The sequence below is a fragment of the Phodopus roborovskii genome, unplaced genomic scaffold, assembly GCF_943737965.1.
Source record: "Phodopus roborovskii unplaced genomic scaffold, PHOROB, whole genome shotgun sequence".
Lineage (NCBI taxonomy): Eukaryota > Metazoa > Chordata > Mammalia > Rodentia > Cricetidae > Phodopus > Phodopus roborovskii.
The window spans coordinates 36500996-36521418 of NW_026126525.1; the positions used below are offsets into that span (position 1 = coordinate 36500996).

Genomic DNA, 20423 nt, shown 5'->3' on the forward strand with positions numbered 1-20423 from the left:
TAGCTCAGGGCACAGTTTCCTTAATGCCTTACAATTTCCATCTGTTTTGCAGTGGATTTATGGGTGGGCTTATTTCAGTGTATTATTGAACAGCAAACATTCAGTGAACCTGACAATAAATATCACAAGGGCTAGCTACTTCTTAGTCTATACTGAACCCAGGTTTGGAAATGGAACCCTGATCTACTACTGTGGAAAGACATAATGTCCTATTTTGCTTTCTATTGCTATGAAAAAGACCATGAACAAAGGCAAGGTAGGGAGGAAAGAGTGTATTTGACTTACATGTACTAATCACAGTCCATCACCAAGGGAAGCCAAGTCAGGAGCTCTAGAAGTAGGGCAGGGACCAGAGGCAGGAAGCGAAGCTGAGACCATGGAGGAACACTGCTTCCTGACTTGCTCCCAGTGACACACTTCCTTCAATAAGGCCATACTTCCTAATCCTTTTCAAAAAGGGCCACTCCCTGATGACTAAGCATTCAAATGTATGAGCCTCTGGGGGACCATTCTTATTCAAACCACTATACCAGGGGTGCCACTGTCCCCCACCCCCCACTGGCACCTTTCCACATCAATCATTAGATGAGAAATTTCCCCATAGATTTTCCTACATGCCAATCTGATAGAGGCAGTTTCTCCATTGACTCTAGTTAGATAGCTCTAGCCTGTGCAGTTTGGCAAAAAGCTAAGAAGCATACATGGTAACTTTATTTTTAAGCCTTATAGTTGGGGCAGTGCAAAAAAAGGCTGATGGTAGGCTCTGTACAGCTGACATTTTCTACTCTGTTTACCTATGGGATGGGTGTAGGCATCCTGTCTTTCCCTGCCTCATCTTTCAGGCCCTTTGATCATCTCCTTGGATTTTTTTTGTCATGCCAGGCAATAAATGTCTCCTGGATTTTCTTGTAGCATCTCCAGAAAGCAGTGGTCAAGATGGGATCATCATTTACCTCAACAGAGTCTTTAGATTTGATTTCCCACTTCTGTGATTCCACAAGATTTCCAGCATGGCTGTATTACTTAAACAGCACAAACAATGTCTACTGGGCAGACTCCAAGACTACCTGACCCTTTCCCCCATTGATCTGGTCACCACTGAAGAGCTGGTGTAGGGTGTGGGTCATATATGTCATCGTTCATGGGAGAAATGGTTTCATTTTTGACAATGAGAAATTTAGTGCTGCCTAAAAATTGAGTTCAATATTCATGTAAAGATTCTGGAGATGTGAATTGAGGTGTGGAAAATCCCACTTTTTATTTAAAATATAACCTAACTGTTGTGTATTGGTTCTAGGAAATTCAGGAGCACAGTTGTAAAGTTGTTTTCTGGGGCTCCTTCTTTTCTGTTTCTAGGTTCCCTACACACTTTTTGTGTATGTTTTCTTTGAAATGGATCTTTAAATTGATTTCTAATTCACTGTGAATTTGAGTGACTCCCAAGTTCAAGCAATGAATGGTCTTTAGGAATTTTACCAACTTGGTTTTGCTTACTGTAAAGAGAAATGTTTTGTTCTATCTTAAACTTCATTATCATTAAAAAAGAGAAGGTTGAGTAAGTTCACAGCTTATTCACACAGAGTCTAGATCCTATGAGATCTAGCCATACACACTCAATGTTTGTAAACACTAGTAGTATCTTTCTCCAGCAGTTTCCTTTAAGAACTGTCAATGATTCGATATTACTAGGAATATAGTTTTTTCCAGGAACTTTACATGTTCCAAAAGTAAGAAGTACTCAGTTAGATGGAAACCTGAAGGTAAATCTAACTCATCTTTCTAGGATCAGTGCAGGGTCACGCCAAGAAGTCGGCTTTTCTGGTGTGAACTGATTGCTTCAGGTTTTTTTTTTCCCTTCAGCAGCAGTAATAATTATACTTTCCTAAGTGTCCTACGGGGCGCTAAAGAGCAGACAGTATACGTGCTGTTACGGGTGGTGCCTCCCTGCCAGGTTTCTGCCTTAGCAACTCAGGATGCGAAGGACCAGGATTCATTTAAGTTAAGAGCTTACTGCTCAGACTTTGAGAGAAGCCTAGTAACAGCACCTCATGACTGACAGTCACGCAGTAAAACCAAAGCTGGTGGCAACGATCCACGGTTTTCCTATAGCACTCCAGTTTCAGGCCCTGGTGAAGTGATGCATGGCCTATGCTTGAATAGGCCCCCACAGCTGGAATCTGAGTGTGAGTGTAGGCGTCACTTTCCCATTCCCAATCTATTCCTGATGTGACTGTCACTCACATGCAAATGACTCCTGATATTTCTTACTGAGCAAACCACGGATTTTTCAGAAACCATCAGTCATAAGTGAGTCACATGTCACACTTTGTACAGTATTCTGTACAGGATGGGGTCTGCACTTTTCCCAGAGTCCCAGAGTAGCAAATGGTCAGAAATTTCATGTTTTGTTGTTGTTGTTTTTATTTGTAGGTAGTATATACTCATGTTTCAAGGTCTCCCAGTTTACTTCTGTAGATTGGCAAGGCTATTTTTTTTTTAGATATGCAGTTCTAATCCTAGCCAATAGGTGGCATGGCAGAACTTTTGTTAAATTTCCTTCCATTTTTTTTGGTAATTTATTGGCCAAAGCAAAGTATGAATTCCCTACTTAATTTGATAAAAATATACACATTTAAAAATCAAAGTGAGAATAATAACTCATCACAAAAGAGGGAATATTACCCAGTATAATGGAAATGAATCATTCTTGATAAGTTTAATAATCATGGTTGGGCCTGAAATAACAATGAATCTTCAAGCAGCCATTTTAATGGGGGAAAAAATGTGACAATTCATCATTAAGCTATTTCAAAACCAATAGCTCCATGTCAAAGTAGAAAACCTTACTGACTAACCTGGATTGATGAAGTAAAGTTTTAGAAACTCCTGTTTTTTTTTCTACAGGCTTTAAGAGGGGAAAAAGTACATAACATTTTGAGTATTTATTGTTTATTTATTTATTTTAAGACAGAATCTTGTATATCACAGACTTCCCTCAATATCACTCTGTGGTTGAGGCTGACCTTAGCTCCTGATCTCTCTGCCTTTACCTACCAAGTGCTGAGATGGCCTGACCAATAGAGAAGCACACATGTGTTTGTCTTTGGCATGCTAAGTGTGAAGCACTGAGGAGGGATCACTCTCATGACACTTCTCCTACATCCTTACTGCTGCTGTAGGATCGGAATGCATTTAAAGGATCACATGTTAAAAGTTGGTTCCCAGGTGATAGTACTTCAGAGAAGTGGAAGTTGCTGGACTCCTGAGGATTTAGGGCCTAATGAAATGAAATCAGATTATTTAGGATGTTTCCTTGAAGGGAGTATTGGGACCCACGCCCTGAGTCTTCCTCTCTCTGCTTTCTAGCTACCATGAGGTTATCTTCTTCTATCCCACGTGCTCCCACCATCATGTACTGTACTGACACAGGCCCAAAACAACATAGCAGAAGCACAAGAAAAAGGCCTTAAAGGCAACCATATGAAGAAGACAGGAGTCCTTAGAGATGAAATGACTAAATCCCCTAGAGAAATCCAGGAAAACACAATCAGAGGAAATGAATAAATACCTTAGAGAAAGCCAAGAAAATACAAACAAGTAGTTGAAGGAAACAAATAAAACTGTTCAAGACTGAAAATGGAAATAGAAGCAACAAGGAAAACACAAACTGAGGGAATTATGGACATTTGAAAAGGATCTACAGAGGCAAACTTCACCAACAGAATACAATGGATGGAAGAAAGAATCTCAGGTACTGAATTTACAATAAAAGGAACTGATTCACCAATAAAAGAAAATGTTAAACCTAGAAGAGCTCTGACACAAATTATCTAGAAGGTCTGGGATACTATGAAAAGGCCAGACCTAAGAATAATGGAAAGAGAAGAAGAATCCCAGCTCAAAGGTTCAGAACCAGAAATGTTTTCAACAAAGTCACTGAAGAAAATTTTCCTAACCTAAAGAAGGAGATACCTATAAAAGTACAAAAATTTGCAGAACACCAAGTATATTGGACCAGAAAAGAAAGTCTCATTGCCACTTAATAGTCAAAACAATAAACACACAGAAGAACAAAGAAAGAATATTAAAAGCTACAATGAAAAAAGATGAAGTAAACGTAAAGGCAAAGCTATCAATTGAGAATTACAGCTGACTTCTCAACGGAGACTCTAAAAGCCTGAAGGGGCTAGACAGTTGTGCTGAAAACAGTTAGAGACCACAGATGCCAGCCCAGATTAGTGTACTCAACAAAACTTCCAGTGACAATAGATGGAGAAAATAAGATATATATTCTATGATAAAGTCAAGTTTAAAATAATATCTATCTCAAATGAAGCCCTACAGAAAGTACTAGAAGGAAAACTCCAACCTTAGGAGATTAACCACACACATTAAAATAAGTAAGCTCATACCAGCAAAACAGTAAACAAAAGAAGGGAAGCAAACACACACACACACACACACACACACACACACACACACACACACACACACACCTTACCAGCACCAATTAAAAAATTACTGGAATATCTCTCAATATCAATGGTCTCAATTCCCCAATAAAATGACACAGACTTCTGTTGTGGCAGAATTCTACCAGAATTAATGCCAATATTCCTCAAATTATTCCACAAAATAGAAATATAAAGAACATTGCCTAATTTATGAGATTACAGTTGTCCTGATAATCAAATCACATAAAGATTCAACAAAGAAAGAGAATTGCAGACTAATTTCCCTTATGACTATAGATGCAAAAAATCAATAAGATACTTGTAAACTATGTCCAAAAACACATAGACGAGTCCATCGCTATGATCAAGTAGGCTCCACCCCAGAGATGCAGGGATGGTTTCATGTATGAAAATCTGTCAATGTAATTCACGATATGAACAAATAGATGCAAGAAGGCCTTCGATGAAATCCAATACTCCTTCATGATAAAAGTCCTGGATAGATTAGGGATAAAAGGGACACGCCAAAACATAATAAATGCTATTTACAAAAAGTCTATAGCCAACATCAAATTAAATGGAAAGACTCTCAAAAAAACTCAGGCACAAGGCAAGATTGCCAGCTCTGTTCATATCTAGTCAATATATATTTGAAGTTTTAGCATGAGCAATAAGACAACTGAAGGAGATAAATGGTATACAAATAGGAAAGGAAGAAGTCAAAGTATCATTTGCTGATGATATGAGAGTATACCTAAGTGATACCAAAAAATTTACCTACACCTGATAAATAGTTTTAGCAAAGTGGCAAGGTATAAGAGTAACTAAAAAATATCAGTAGCACCCCCATATACAAATGACAAGCATACTAAGAAAGAAATCAGGGAAAGCACGTTTCACAATAGCCTCAAGTAATATAAAATATCTTGGTGTAACTCAAATCAAGAAAGTGAAAGACGTATATGATAAAAACTTCAATTGTACATATATATATATATATATATATATATATATATATAATGAAGTATTACTCAGCTGTTAAAAATGACATCATGAAATTTGCAGGCAAATGGATGGGAATAGAAAAAAAAAAAAAGTCATCCAGACACAGAAAGACAAAGTTGGTGGGTATTCTCTTACAAGTGGTTATTAGCCATTAAGTAAATGATAACCAAGCTACAATCTATAGATGCAGAGAGGTTAGGTAAAGAGGAAGGGTCTAGTGGGGACTCATGAATCTCCCTTGGAAGGGGAAAGAGAATAGATTTTATAGATGGACTAGAGGTGGGAAGGATTGGGTTGGGATGGGAGTGGGAAGGATCAGGCTGGAGGACAAGGGATAGAGTGAGAGAGTGCAAGGAAAGATGGCTGGAATTGGAGGAGCACTAGGAGAATGGGGTTGAAATCTATGCTGTGGAAACTTCCTGTAGTCTATGAAGGTGATCCTAATAAGGACTCCTAGTATGTATAATTTTATAATTTTTTATTTAAATTAGAAACAAGCTTGTTTTACATATTAATACCTGTTCCCACATCCTCCATTCCTCCCTTGTTCCCCCTCAAATTCCCATTCTGTTCCCCAGCAAGGGTGAAGCCTTCCATGGGGAGTCATCAAAGTCTGTCATATCATTTGGGGCAGAGGTTCTGTTGAGAATTCTGTTTAGGTATGTACTCTATTTTTAAAATTGGATTATTTGGTAGGTTGATGTCTAGTTTCTTGAGTTCTTTGTATATTTTGGAGATCAGCTCTCTGTCAGATGCAGGCTTGGTGAAGCTCTTTCCCCACTCTGTAGGAAGCTGTTTTATCTTGTTGACCATGTCCTTAGCTTGATAGGAACGTTTCAGTTTTAGGAAGTCCCATAAACAATCCTGGCTGATGCAAAAACATAGGGTTACTCTCTGCAAACTGACTGCTTGGGTAACCAGGAACCAGAGACTACATAACCTAGAGACCAAGGGTAAATCCAAACCTAACTGATTAAAAAAAAATTATTCTTAATGCTATTCCACTATACTCATAGATAGTTCCTTATCTGGTTATCACCAGGGAGGCTTCCTCCAGCAGCAGAGGAGAACAGATGTTGAGATCCTCAGCCAGATATTATGTGGAGAAAGTATAAATGGAGGTCCTCATCAAACTCCTCCCTTCTAAGCTCAGGCTATCCTGAGTCAGAGGAGGCAGAAAGATTGTAAGAGTCTGAGGGGATGGAAGACACTAGGATTTCCCTCTGAATCAACAAAACAAAGCATATATGAGCTCACAGAAATTGAAGCAGCAAGCAAAGGGCCTACACAGGGTACATAATTTCCTCTGTGTGCATACTAATGCTATTAGCTTGTTATTTTTTATGGGACTCATGACTTTGAGAATGAGTGGGTCTCTGACTCTATTTCCTGCTCTTAAGACTTTTTCCCCCTTTTGGGTTGGTGTGGCCAACTTTTATATGAACATTTTTGCTTCACCTTATAGCATTTTATATTGTCATGTTTGGTTGTTATCTCAGAGGCTTGTCCTTTTCTAATGAGAGACAGAAAGGGAGTAGGTGGGTATGGAGAGGAACTAGGAAGAGCAGAGGGAGGGGAACTATATTCCAAATATATTGTAATAGAAAAGAACCTATTTTCAACAAAAAAGGGTCTATTAGTTTGCTATAGTTACCATAACAAAATATGACAGATTATGTGGTTTGAAGAAGAAAAAACCCTGTCCTGAGAGTTCTGGATGCTAGACGTTCATGGTCATGTCTGCAGGTTTGGTATCTTTGGTTCCCTCTCTCCCTGTTTTGTAGATGGCTGTCTTTCCACTGTCTGAAATGTTCATCCTTCTCATGTCTCTCCTGGTGTCTTTCTTTATATTCCACATTTCTGTTTCTTGTTAAGAAGTCACACAGGATTACTGACTCCCTTTAGCTTAATCAGCCCTTTAATGGTCTTATCTCTAAGTGTGATCATTTGCTGAGGTCAAGAGGTTACATCTTCAACTTTTGAAACTGGAAAGTCTGATTCATTCCACAACTAGAGAGTTCCTGAAAGAAATAATGAAGTTGCTACATGGTGCCACAAGGTAGGTGCCGAGTAAGTGGCAGATATTTGTATTTTTGTGGAGACACATATATCTACATTAAGATCCAGGGTAAATAATGGCTTCATTCTTATCTTTGACAATCTCATTCCAAATAGATCTGAGTGCTTGGGGAACATGCAAGGATTTGGTAAACCAATGGGTAGGGTGATAGTATTTTTGGAACTGAAAGATTATGAGGGACCTCTCTGCAAAGTTACCTTATAGTAACTTAGCATTCTTTGGAATTAATAACTATTGTAATTAAAAAACTTTTCTATATGTTTCTGCAGAGATATGAATAAACATCTATTCACCCCAGATAGGGAATCAAATGGCAGACTGCAGTTCAGATACCACCACCAAACTTCAACTTGGTGAATCAATGAGTTTTATTAGGGTTACTTACAAAAATGTGAGTGAGTTACTCACAGGAACAGAAATGACTAAAAGACAGCTACATCATTAAAGCCCACCCCTGCACGCATGACAGCTCATGAAAGTTGGAAACCTGGAGCACACTTCACAGCCTGCTGGCATCTGGGTATCTGGAGAGGTTTGAGAATATTATTCTAAGCAGTTTGGAGCATCCCTGTCTAGGAAGCTCAACTTGTCTGAGTTTCTTCAAAGTTGCACAGCTTACGAGTCCTTATTGCTTATATAAGCTTAAGGGAGGGGCTCTAGCACAGCTGATCAATTTAAAGAAATTCTTGAAGCTTTTTAATTTTTACTTTCCGAGTATTAAGAAACTTCTGTTTATGACATTCTGGATTTAAACAGTTACCCTGAAGGATGCAATGTTTCATCTCCATTTAGAACATCTTGGGTCTTAATGATCTTCCCTCTAAGATGACATGGTTTATTTTGGAGGAAACTGCTATATAACACTGCAGTCTGTTTCTATTTGTTCTAGAATTAAAGATCAAATGAAACAGCCCCATGGATCTCCACCAGTTTAAGGCTAGCTTAGTCTATATGTTGAGTTCTAAGCCAGAAGGGTTATACAGTGGGATGCTAGTTCAACCACCACCACCACTATCACCACCACCACCAGCAGCAGCAGCAGCAGTATGAACAATAATGACAACAACCCCACTTTTGTCCAGAATTTAATTATGCTACTTAGGGAGCACTAGGTGAGTTGCTACACCGAGTCAACTGTATCTCCTCTAAGTTGCCTTCCTCCCTACAACAACTGTTAACTGCTTAATTAATATGGGAGAGAAGTCTCACAACTGTTCTCTGTCAGAAACTGTGCTTTGTACTATAGACACATTCCTGTTTGATATGTTCATCCCTGACTCCCCTGTAGAAGCAACTGTTGATGAGGTTTCTGTCATATCAGTTGCCCTACTCCTCAATTCATGCTCTTTATAGCTGAAGTTTCAAATTCAGTGTCACTCTTAAAACTTATTATTTATGACCTGATATGTTAGACTTCATGTAGTTTAAGTAAACCACAAAATCTATATAGGTAAAAATTTAGGATAATCTCATCTATAATCCTGTGATTTGACAAGAGTTTGAAGTCAGTAAACATTTTAGATATAAAAAGAATTCTTAAAGAACTAGTGTGCTTTTTAACATTTGAAATATTTAATTTGATTTGTAAGTTCTAAATTTTACTTTTCCACTTGTTGCTGTCAATTTTGGCTTTGTTCATTGCTTAAAATGTTTAATTGAAAAAAAATATAATTTAAAGTCATCACAATTCTTTTCTGTTATGTGTCATCTGGCAACTTGGATATCATCACACTCTTTATAATTTTTCCATAATCCTTATGTAAAACTAGAGATGACCACAGTCAAGAGTCCTTGATATAGGCCTGCTTCTAGTAACATACAGAGTCAGTCAGTGGTTGGGCTGGGCTTTGGAGTAACTCTGCCTAGGACTCTCACCACACCGCTTCTATTCTTTCATCTTCTGACAAGAGGTAGTAATTTTGTATTTCAAGATATATGCTTCTGCATGGATTACATTTTATTTTCTGTCCTTGCTAGAATTCAGTGTTCGCATTGATATCATGCTTAAAAGACATCAATATATGGACAGGTCTAAATTATTGTTCTAACTTGAATGTCTCACAGGAACACAAGGTTAGGAAATGAAATTGTTTATGTGGCATTTCCATGCAGGAGTTTATCACTCCAAACAAATAGATCTTAGTCTGTTTGTGCAAATTCCAACAGTTCCTCCTTGAGTGAGGAGGGTACTCAAAAAAGAAGGTAATGAAACTTATGAGGCTCGCAGAACTTGTAAGACCAATGACGCTCAGAAAGCCTGTCTGCAAGGTTATATAAGCAGGAAGCAGTTGGTTGGGAAGAAGAGCTGCTTAGACATTGGGCAGGGAACTTCAGAGATTCAGCTTTTGGGAGTCATCACTGATGCTGGGGCAGACTTTCTTGTCATGCAGCTGCTATTGAGTGACCTGTGCTTCTGCAGGTAACTCCTTACCTATGCTTGTGCAAGCAAATCCTACAAACTCATTGGTTTCCTAGGCTATATTTGGGCAGAATCATTTTGTCAGTCATCATTGCCCTGTCTGGAGTGAATAAACATTCATGCCTCCCTAGAAAAAGACATATAGCAAAAAGATAGAATTTTATGACTCAGTCACTAGCTCTAGGCCATACCTCTTAATATAGAAATTGAATTTCAGTATGAATTTTGATGGTGACACCATCATTCAAACCATCCTAAAATTGGTTTATTTTTATTGTTGCAGATTCTACGCTGACTAGTGTTATACTGTAAGACTTTTCCTTAAAGAAAAAAGAAGCTAATTCTAAAGCATTAGTAATAGTTACATGAATAGGCCAATGCAGAGCTGATCTTGGGAACTTGATTCATAATACATTACTAAGGCACAATCATAAATGGAAGGTGATGCACGTGTTAACAAAGACAGAGCAGTGGAATTTAATTAAATTTAAATTTATGCACGAATATTCTGAAGAACTTGGCTGAAGAACTCTTCTTTGACACTAATTAGAACAGAGAGGCTTCTAAAGAGCAAGTTGTCTGTTGAGCAGGGACCCATAATCTTTTTGATTTTTGTAAACTATACAGGTTATTTTGACTTTGTTAGAACATAAGGCAGAACAGTGAGATGACTCAGGAGGTAAAAGCACCTGCTGCCAACTATGTTCACCTCAGTTTGCCTTCTGAAGCCACTGACTCTTGTAAATTTCCCTCTGATCGCCACATATACACCTTGGCACATGTGTGTCCCTCCAAATCTCCCACATGTGCACACCAAACAAATACATTAATAAAATGTAATAAAAACTAAAAAGAAAACCCCCACAAATTCCATATATAGTGAGAACTTAGATTTTTACAATAAATTAATATTGTATTTTTCTATTATAAAAGTACTTGCCTTGAACAACTCCACTTGGTTGATGATGCTGAAGTTTGTGTCAATGGCAAGAGATAATCGCATTGCTGTTGGTAGGCTCTCAAACAAGTTGGACTCATCTTTGTAAAAATAAACACATGGACCAAAAGTAGAATAATTAGTAAAACAATTCATCAAAGAGTAAGTAGAAAAATAATGAAAGTGAAAATAACAAAAATGCAAATGTTTTATAAATAAGCATATCTTAAATTCAGTATCTTTATTATGAATAGCTACATGCCTACCATCAAGACTGTATGTATGTGTTCATGCACAACTGTGTCTTTAATTTATGTGTGCACATGTGCCATGTATGCTTGTGTAGAGGCTAAATGTGGATATTGATGTCTTCCTTGATTACTCTTCACTCTGGTTTTTGAGATAGGGGCTCTTACTGACCTTGGAACTTACTGTCTAGATTAGTTGGCCAATGGGTTCTAGTGACCATCCTCCTTCATCTTCATTGCACTGGAGCTTCAGATGTGTCCTTGTTTTGAGAGACAAGGTCTTGTAGTGAAGCCCAGGTTGGCCTTGAACTCATAGAAAACTTCCTGCTGGGTCCTCCCAAGTGCTGGAATTACAGGTAATTCCACCAAACCCAGCCCTTCATATATCACAATCATGCTATTTTGCTCATGAGAGCAATGAAGTATAAATATTTGTTTATTTGTTTTATGTATATGACTGGTCTATCTGCAAGTACAACTTTATGCCAGAAAAGGGAATCAGATTCCACTATAGATAGTTGTGAGTTACCATGTGGTTGCTAGGAATTGAACTCAGGACCTCTGGAAAAGTAGCTAGTGCTCTTAATCATTGAGCTATCTCTCCAGCCCGACAGAATGAAGTATTTTAACTACAAATGGCATACTGAATATTCCAGAACATTATTTTTGAAACTTTAAGATGTTACATTTAATGGCTATGGGACAAAGGTTAGTGAACAGGCTGAGGTAGGAAAAGGATCTAGCTCTTGTTTCTGCCAGCCCTGTCAGCCTAAGGATGACAAATGGCAATGAGTGGTAGATGGTGTTTGAAGGCATATGGAGGTCTGTCTTGTCCATGATCTTATTTAACTTTTATAACAATCCTATGGCCAGATGTTCATTTCTACTTTGCAGACAGAATAGAAAAAAACAAAACAAAACAAAAAAAACCCAAAATAATTTAAACTCAGAGACTTGCTGGATTGAACAAATTAGTAGGAATCTCAGCTGGGAACATAATCTAATGAAGAAATTTAAATTATTGTTGCTTGGTTGCTTATAAACCCAATAATGAATCTGAATACATTATGGATTTTTCCTATATGTATTTAAATGATGGACCTGCAGATTGACAGTAAATTAATTAAAAAATTGCCCATTCTTAAGATCAAATATGCTCAGGGTTCATGAGGATGCATTATCTTGGATGTTTTGTTTAAAAAAATTATTTGCTTTTTTTGAGACAGTCTCACTATATAGTCTTGACTGGCCTGGAACTTCCAGTGTGGAGTAGCTAGCCTTCAACTCACAGAGACTCACGTACCTCTGTCTCCAAAGGATTCCATGCCATCTTTCATATAAAAACATAGCTTGGGAGGTAGAGAGAAGACTCAGTGATAAAGGGCACTTGCTGTTCTTGCAGAGACCTGGACTCAGTTCCGTATCTAAATGGTAACTCATAACTATCTGTAACTCCAGTTTTGGGGGATTTGAAGCCATGTTCTGGCCTTTGTAGGCATCAGGCATGCATGCAGTGCACATAAATACATGCAGGTCCTCACACATACACACAATCTAAAATAAGTTAGTCTTTAAAGTACAGCTTCTTATTTCTGAGGGCTGTTTGTCTCTTGTTATTCTCTAGGCCAGAGTTGAGTCAGTGTCTGTAGCTGCTACGAGGAGCCACACTTTGTGGTATTTCTTTTTTTCCTGTTAGAATTGCTCTCATGGGTATCTTTGGACTAAAAAGAAGGGACATGGTGCTCTGATCTTTCTGGGAAATTGTAGTTTCTTCTCAGTGCCAGATTGGTAGAAGAAAGTCCTGTGGCCAGAACCAGTAGACCCTTTCTTCTCTGAGGAAAAATTGTGATTTGAGAACCTTATATTTCCACTAAAGGAAGTTGACATCTCAGTAATATTAATTCTTATTATTTTATAAAAGAAACTAACAGTTTAATTTATTGTCAACTGGCCCATAACTTGCTTTATATGCTTTAGTAAAAATTATTTTTTGAGCTCCAATTTTGTAGTTGCAGAGCAGACAACACTGATAAATAATGGTCTCTTAGAACTAACTGAGAACCATGCTGTGCAATGAAAATGACCTGGAAGCTTGTGCTTTTTTTTTGCATACTGTGCTCCCAGGGAGAGAAGCTGTCACAGACAGATCACGAGTTTGGAGGGCAGATTCAGGGCTCAGTTCCAGTTAAGAGTTCTTGGCCAAAGTTTGCACTTAGGGCCTCTGCTATATTCTTGCTTCTGAAAAGGGGTCAATGACACCTAATTTCCCCCCCCCCCGTGTGTGTGTGTGTGTGTGTGTGTGTGTGTGTGTGTGAATAATGTGAGAAATTGTGTATTCCTAGCATCTGTTAGGCACTGAGTAAAATTTAACCTTTTTATTCCAAGATTTGCCTTCAAATATGTATCCACATTTAAGAAAAATTATTCATATTAAATTAATATCTGAGAGATCATTTGTTTTTCAAATTGTTATTCAAATCCAAAGATCTCCTCTTTTACCTCACATAATTTTTATTGTGTAATATGGTTTAAAGTAATGTAACCATCATTTGTTGTGCTCACCTAGTATTCTCTGAGAGGTCCATGTATATTCCAGCCACGTCCGAACTCGATATTGCACACTCTGAGGGATGGAGTATTTTTTCATGTAGTTATTGATATGGTCCATGCAGACATGGAAGTTGTGCTGATTGGCTGTTGCTGCTCCAATAACATCACGCATCTAAAAGCATAAACATGGTCATTCACACCCCGGAGACAAATTTCATCTGAATTGCTTGTTCTTACACAACACCCCCTCCTATTTCCATGATTGTCTGACTTTAACAACCTGACATTGGCTCCTAGTAAAATGTTGGAAATTAGATTATCTCACTGACAATAATAAGGCCCATTATATCAACCATGTGAGATTTTTGTGAGGATTTGGTTTCATAACGCAGGTGAATGCACACAATCGTCACAGAGCTATATATTATCATGAAAATGAGAGTTGACATTTTAAGGCCATTATAATCCCTGCACAGATGCAAGGGAAGTGTAATGAGAGTGGAGCAATTATCCTGCAGAAGAATGGCTAGTTGGATTTTGACAAGTCTCTCTATGAAAGTACCCTTCACTGATCAGCCAGGGTGGCTGGCTCTATAGGCTCAACTCATCATGCAATTTTAGCCTCTGTTCTTCCTTTCATGTTGTTTATACAGATAAAATCAAATCTTATCACGTTCAAGGCACAGTATTCAGTAGAAGTTGAAATGTGCTGAAATTACTGAAGCGTTGTCTGCACTGTGACAATCCTCAAGGAACTGTCAGGTTTAGTTCTCGAATGTTTATAACTCAGCCATAAAAACCCACTCTAGGTTAAAAGCTGATCTTTAAGGTCTCAGCACAAAAAAGATATATTGCTTGGCTCTTCCTCTCACATAGAGAGGAGCAAGTGGTTATAAATTTGCTTTGACTGTGGGTTTATTATGGGCGGAAAGCCAGACTTCACTTTCACACTAATACTTTGCTCATTCATTCTAGTAGCTGTGTAGCCTTTTCTGCTTATGGGAAAAAACCCTACTTTTTATTATTATGATTTTTAAAGTATATCTCAAATATCTTTCACAGTGATGCTTCCTCAGTTTACAGTTTTAGAAATAATTGAATCTATTTTTTTTCCGCAAAAGTATTTGCTAAGAGCTATCCAGAAAATTCCTTTACAGCCACATTTCAGAGACTTTTATTCTTCAATGGCTCTCCAACTATTCTACAGTCTCAGTTCCTTGATCTTCTCTTTCTTTGTTCATGTGCCACATTATCCAGTTCTCCAAGACTGTCAGACATATATTTATTAGAGGTTGGGTTGAGAGATTTAACCAGGGTATTCTCTGGAATCAAGGACACATTTAGGTGGGTTTAAATGATGTTGAGTGTATTTATCTGAACGTATTATGTACTGTACTTCAGCAGTGTTGGGTTTCACTGATGAGGGGAATGAGGACAATATGCATTCCACATCGAGTTCCAGTCTACAAAAGGATGTCATGGTTGGCGAGTTAGACAATGAGAGGATTTGTAAGTTTTACTAGACAGTAGAATTCAGCATGAAGAATGATAGTTAATTTTGAGGCACAGTCACTGGTATGATCATATGCATGGGTTTTGAAACATGGAGATTTTATTGCAAGTTGTCTTACTTTTGTTTCTGTTTGCTTCCTAGCATTTTTTATTCCCTCCGAGAGCTTAAGGTGGAAGTCTTTATCTCCAGCTTTACTCTCTCATGTACTTTAGCACCACCACAGTTTCTGGTGTTTCTTGTGCAGGTGTTTCTTGTGTTTCAAATCCAATTGAAAGGCAGGTGTGCTACACTTATTAGATTATCACATGTGTAAGAATCACCACAAGAGCTATTGGGATGCCTGTTGTGGTTCAGTTGGTCTAAAGTAGAGTCTGAGTTCAGACTTTCTCAAGTGGTACAGCTGTGGCAGTCCAAGGGAAACATTCAGTGGTGAGGGACTCTCACTCTGCTGGGCAGACATCATTTCCCCTTTTTCCTCTTTATTGATTTTTGAGGCAGAATCCAGCAATGCAGTCCTGGCTGAATTGGAATTTGCTACGTAGACTGGGTGGCTTTGAACTTTTACCTTCTCTTGCTTCTGCTTCCCAAGTCCTGACATTTCAGGACAGATACATAATTTTCTAGTCTTTTGAAAATTGATTTGCACACACCAAGGGCTCAATGTGTGTTAGATTTTACTTTGACCATCCATTTTTTCACATACCACTCTATTTTAAGACAGTATGAATTGCAATCCCTCTTAATCTGTTTCTGTTTTTTGAGACAGAGCCTCTGGCTGTCCTGGAACTCACTATGTAGATCAGGCTGGCCTTGAGCTCACTGGCATCTTCCTGACTCAGCCTCTCTTGTGGTGAGATTAAAGGTGTATGACAGATATTACACCCTGACCAAACTCTTAATCTCTTTAAAGTCTCCTCATCCATAAAAATGAGAAAACAATGAATGCACCACACACTGATTTTATGATATATTATGACATAATGTGTTTTTTTGGTATTTCATTCCATTTAATTAAAATTGAAAATTTATCCAGCTAGCTTTATATTTCAACTATTAATAATTGTCTCCATCCATTGCTATGATAATTTACCCTTATAATATTATCTTCTTGAGGTTCCAAAATTTCAGTATTTCAAATATTTCAATATTTTCCAATACCTAAATGTTTTTTTAAAGTGAAGTTGTTGTTCTAACTTCCCTGTATAGTTTGTTAACATGTCTAAGCTGAAGTTGACATGCCCCTGTGCATTGAGATTAACTACCTATCTATTTTCTATACTTTTATGTATTTGTATTTGGAGGCTTGCTGACCTACAGCCTTGACTGCTTTTTACGTCTATAGCCAATTTCTGAGAGATAGTGACTCAATTCTTCTGAGAGTGCTTTTTATAATTCAAATTAACTAACCCGTTATATAGCCCTTGCATAGTCTCTCCCCACATTTAAGACACGATCTGTTGTACATGACAGTCCTAGGTACCAGACCAATAGACTGACATCTCAAAGCCTGATGAAGTTATTCAAATTAGCTGACCTTAATGGTTAATCAGATGCAACTCTGCACCCTCCTCCCAGTAATTACATGTTTTGCTCAACATCCTCATGTTGTATCATGCTTCCTCCTTTTCAGACCTGTGAGCATAGCAAATTAATCCTTTCAGTAGCAATTGTCCTTGATCTCTTAGACTTGCCACACCCAAGTAGTAATAAAACACATTTAAAAACACTGGTTCATATTATAATGAACTTTGAATCTCCATGTTCAATACCCTCCCTAGACTGCTTCCCATTGTTGTCAAGGTAAAACTCAAATTTAGCATTCAAAATCTTTAAAATATTTTATTCTTGCACTTGTTTCTAAAGATCATTTGCCCCATCATTGCCTTCTGGATCTCAAACACATTCCATGTTTTACCAATGACATATTTCCATAACTAACTCTGATTAACTTAACTGCCTGTTGTGGTTAACTGAATACTACTTGGCTCTTGAAAATGCCTCTCTTATATCTGCTCCATGTAACCTGAGAGGCTTCTCTTTTCTGAAAAATAGAGGGCTTATAAAGTCCTCTGACACTTGCCATGTTTAGCAGACACTTAACATTAATAAATGCATTATTTGATTTCTGACAATTTTTGAGCAGTATCAAATATCATGGATAGTAGTTCTTATTGTTATAGAATGAATTTTATTCATACTACTGTAAGCAAGTTAAGAATCAATAGTTTTTGTAGTGGGTTTATTGATTTTTGTGATATAGTACTCAGTGTCTTAAATCATGCATTGTATGTAGTTGCATAACTGAATGTGGGGGCTGCAAAAAACTGGAAACAATCAAAGGTTTCTGAATGCATAATTGATGGGAGATGTCATTTTGTAAATATGTTTCTTGTATTGGTTAATGAATAAAGCACTGTTGGCCAATAGGAAAGCAAGATAGACAGGACTAGGAGACAAGGAGGAGAGAGAAAGTAGTAGAGAGGAAGATCCAAGATGGGGGACGGAGAGAGAAAAACGCCAGCCTCTCTCTCCGGTAAGATAAGACCATGTGGAAGTACTTAAATTAATAGAAATGGGTTAATAAATGAGACAGAGCTAGCCGATAAGAAACTAGTAACTGCCCTACAGCTTTATATCTAATACAGTGTCTCTGTGTTATTTGGGGCCAGAAGGGAAAAACTACTCATAACATATAATGAGCAAAAATTAATGAGTCTGAGGTGTCTCTGGTAGGACTTGCCCATGTTGTACTGAATAATTTTACTACCTCCTTGGTTCTCGCATGTCACAGGCCCACTTTGCATTGTGTGCTTTGCCATATGCTGTGCAACAATATATGCTCCATGAAATACCTGGCTCAGATTCTAGACTTTGCTACATATTATGAATTATAATGGTTTTACTGTAAATTCAAAGGGTTTATATCCTAGCAAACTTGGCCAGCAGGTTTCCTGGAAGATTTAATGGCTAAAAATGAAAAATATCTGGGTTTGCTGGCATGGATATATAATTCCAGTGCTTAGAATGTGAATTCTTTCTTCAGTGAGAGGAAAGAGGACCATGAGTTTGAGGCTAGCCTAGACTACATGTCAAGAGTGTCTCAAAATGAAAAAACAAGTCAATGTTGTAATGTTGGTTTAAGCACATTCTATTCCACACTATTAAATCTGTGAAAGGTAGTAAAAGAAGGAAGAATGGGAAAAAGAACCATAGATTTCAATATTTCCTCCATAAAATTTATAGATATTTATTAGCCTCTTAAAAATGGACATATTTTGTATCAGGGATTCATTGTGTGCTTACCTGACCAATTAAGCTGGAGAACACAAAAACTCCAGAAATAAAATTCAAGAGTTGAAAAAGAATTTCAAATGAAGTCTGTGGCTCTGGAAGGCCCCCAATAGTAATTAAAGATCGAACTGCCCAATAATAACATCTCAGATACCTATAAAAAAGATGCGTAGGTTTTTCTTTACATATCATTGTAATACCATTTTGTTCACACACAAAGTTCATAAGGAATGGGCAAACATTGTTCATGCTATTGTAAACTCCTTAATAAACACTAGGACATGACTAAACTTTTTTTTTTTTTTTTTTTTTTTTTTTGTTTTTGAGATAGGGTTTCTCTGTAGCTTTGGAGCCTGTCCTGGAACTAGCTCTCTAGAGCACGCTGGACTTGAACTCACAGAGATCCATCTGCCTCTGCCTCCCAAGTGCTGGGATTAAAGGTGTGCGCCACCAACGCCTGGCTTAAACTTTTAAACCTGAGGAGGATATTTACTGTTTACAAATTTGGTGGTCCATTTTATCAGGCTTCTAATTTTTGGGTAGAGATTTGTACGAGAGTTAACACAGACATGCTGCCTATGTTCCACAATGAGTGGGCTTTGGGATGGAGTGACTGGGATGATTGGAGACATCTGGGAACACACATTGAGGTCAGCTTCCTTGTCCTATGAGTCTTACTGTTGTCTGGATTTCTATGTTATTTTCCATTTGATCTCTTCTTGGAATGCTCAAGGAAGCTTCTTCTCTTATATGTCTAGGCTTGTGCAGGTCTGGTTGGGGATGGCAGGATAACTTTCTACTTATCTTTCTCGTATGGCTAAATTGAGCTTTCTCATATTCTGCCTGTCTTAAGGTACATGGACCTCTTTTTTTTTTTTTTTTTCTAATTGAAAATATTTTTTTCCCATACACTTTTCCCTCAATCTGTGGGTTTCTTTAAACTGAGGAAACTTAACTAAATTTAATACTTCCCAAGAGAGGAAAAGGACTAGATATTTTTCCTATGTGGTCAATTCTATTATACATCATTTTAGTGTTAATAGGAACAAACACAGTATTATCTACTTTTACCTTATTTATAGATGTTAAGACTGACAGTTAAATATGAAATGTTGGCATTGACTTTCCAAGTCTCAAGGGTTAGCTTTGAACTTTTAAAATATTAAATAGTATGCTACATTAATTGGAAATTCTCTGCCCTGATGCTTTGTGGTTTATTTTTGGATTCTTTTCTCAGACATGTCTTGCACACCCAGACATGCCAAACCAAAGGTAAGATTTGTAATTTAATTAGATGGCATCATATTGATTTTCTAGGATTAGCTTAATTAGTCAAGGGTGTTCATCTCTAATATCTACACTCCAGGCAGATAAATCTTTTCAAGGAGATTCCATCTGGTGGATTTTATACATAGACTCTCTATAAATTTTTAATGCATGACAACACACAGATACAAGTAAAAACAATAAGAGAACTTAACACTGAACTTAAAGAAAATGTGAAAATAAGAATTATGCCTCTGTGAACATAGAAGGCACTCAAGAAACAATCTGATTAAAAATTGGGCAAATCTAAACAAATATTTCTAGAAAGATGTTCAAATAACCAAATGTATAAGAAAAAAACCTCAATGTCATTGATCATCAGGCAAGTGCAAATCAAACTTATACTGATTCGAATGTCAATAATAAAAAAGACTCCCCCCCCCCATTTTTTGAGATGTCTTCATTCTGTTTTCTGTACTAATTTACAATCCCTTGACAGTGTATGGACATTCTCATTTTTCTGCTTCCTTTCCATTGTTTACTACAATACCTGTTTTCTTTTTCTAATTATTGCCATTCTAGTTGGGGCAATATGATATTGCATTGTAGTTTTGATATGTATTTCCTGATGGTTAATGATATAGAGATCCATATATGTTC

General features: G+C 37.4%; 1 protein-coding gene across 1 annotated transcript in view; it reads right to left on the minus strand.

The window, feature by feature from the left end:
• Window positions 1-20423, minus strand: part of Cngb3 (cyclic nucleotide gated channel subunit beta 3) — a 174275-nt gene that overhangs the window by 36641 nt on the left and 117211 nt on the right. Inside the window, exons 11-13 of the mRNA XM_051198109.1 lie at window positions 18510-18651; window positions 13706-13865; window positions 10899-10996 (exon numbers count right to left, since the gene is read on the minus strand). Of these exons, the coding sequence (XP_051054066.1) occupies window positions 10899-10996; window positions 13706-13865; window positions 18510-18651 (400 nt within the window). The remainder of the gene's footprint in view (window positions 1-10898; window positions 10997-13705; window positions 13866-18509; window positions 18652-20423) is intronic.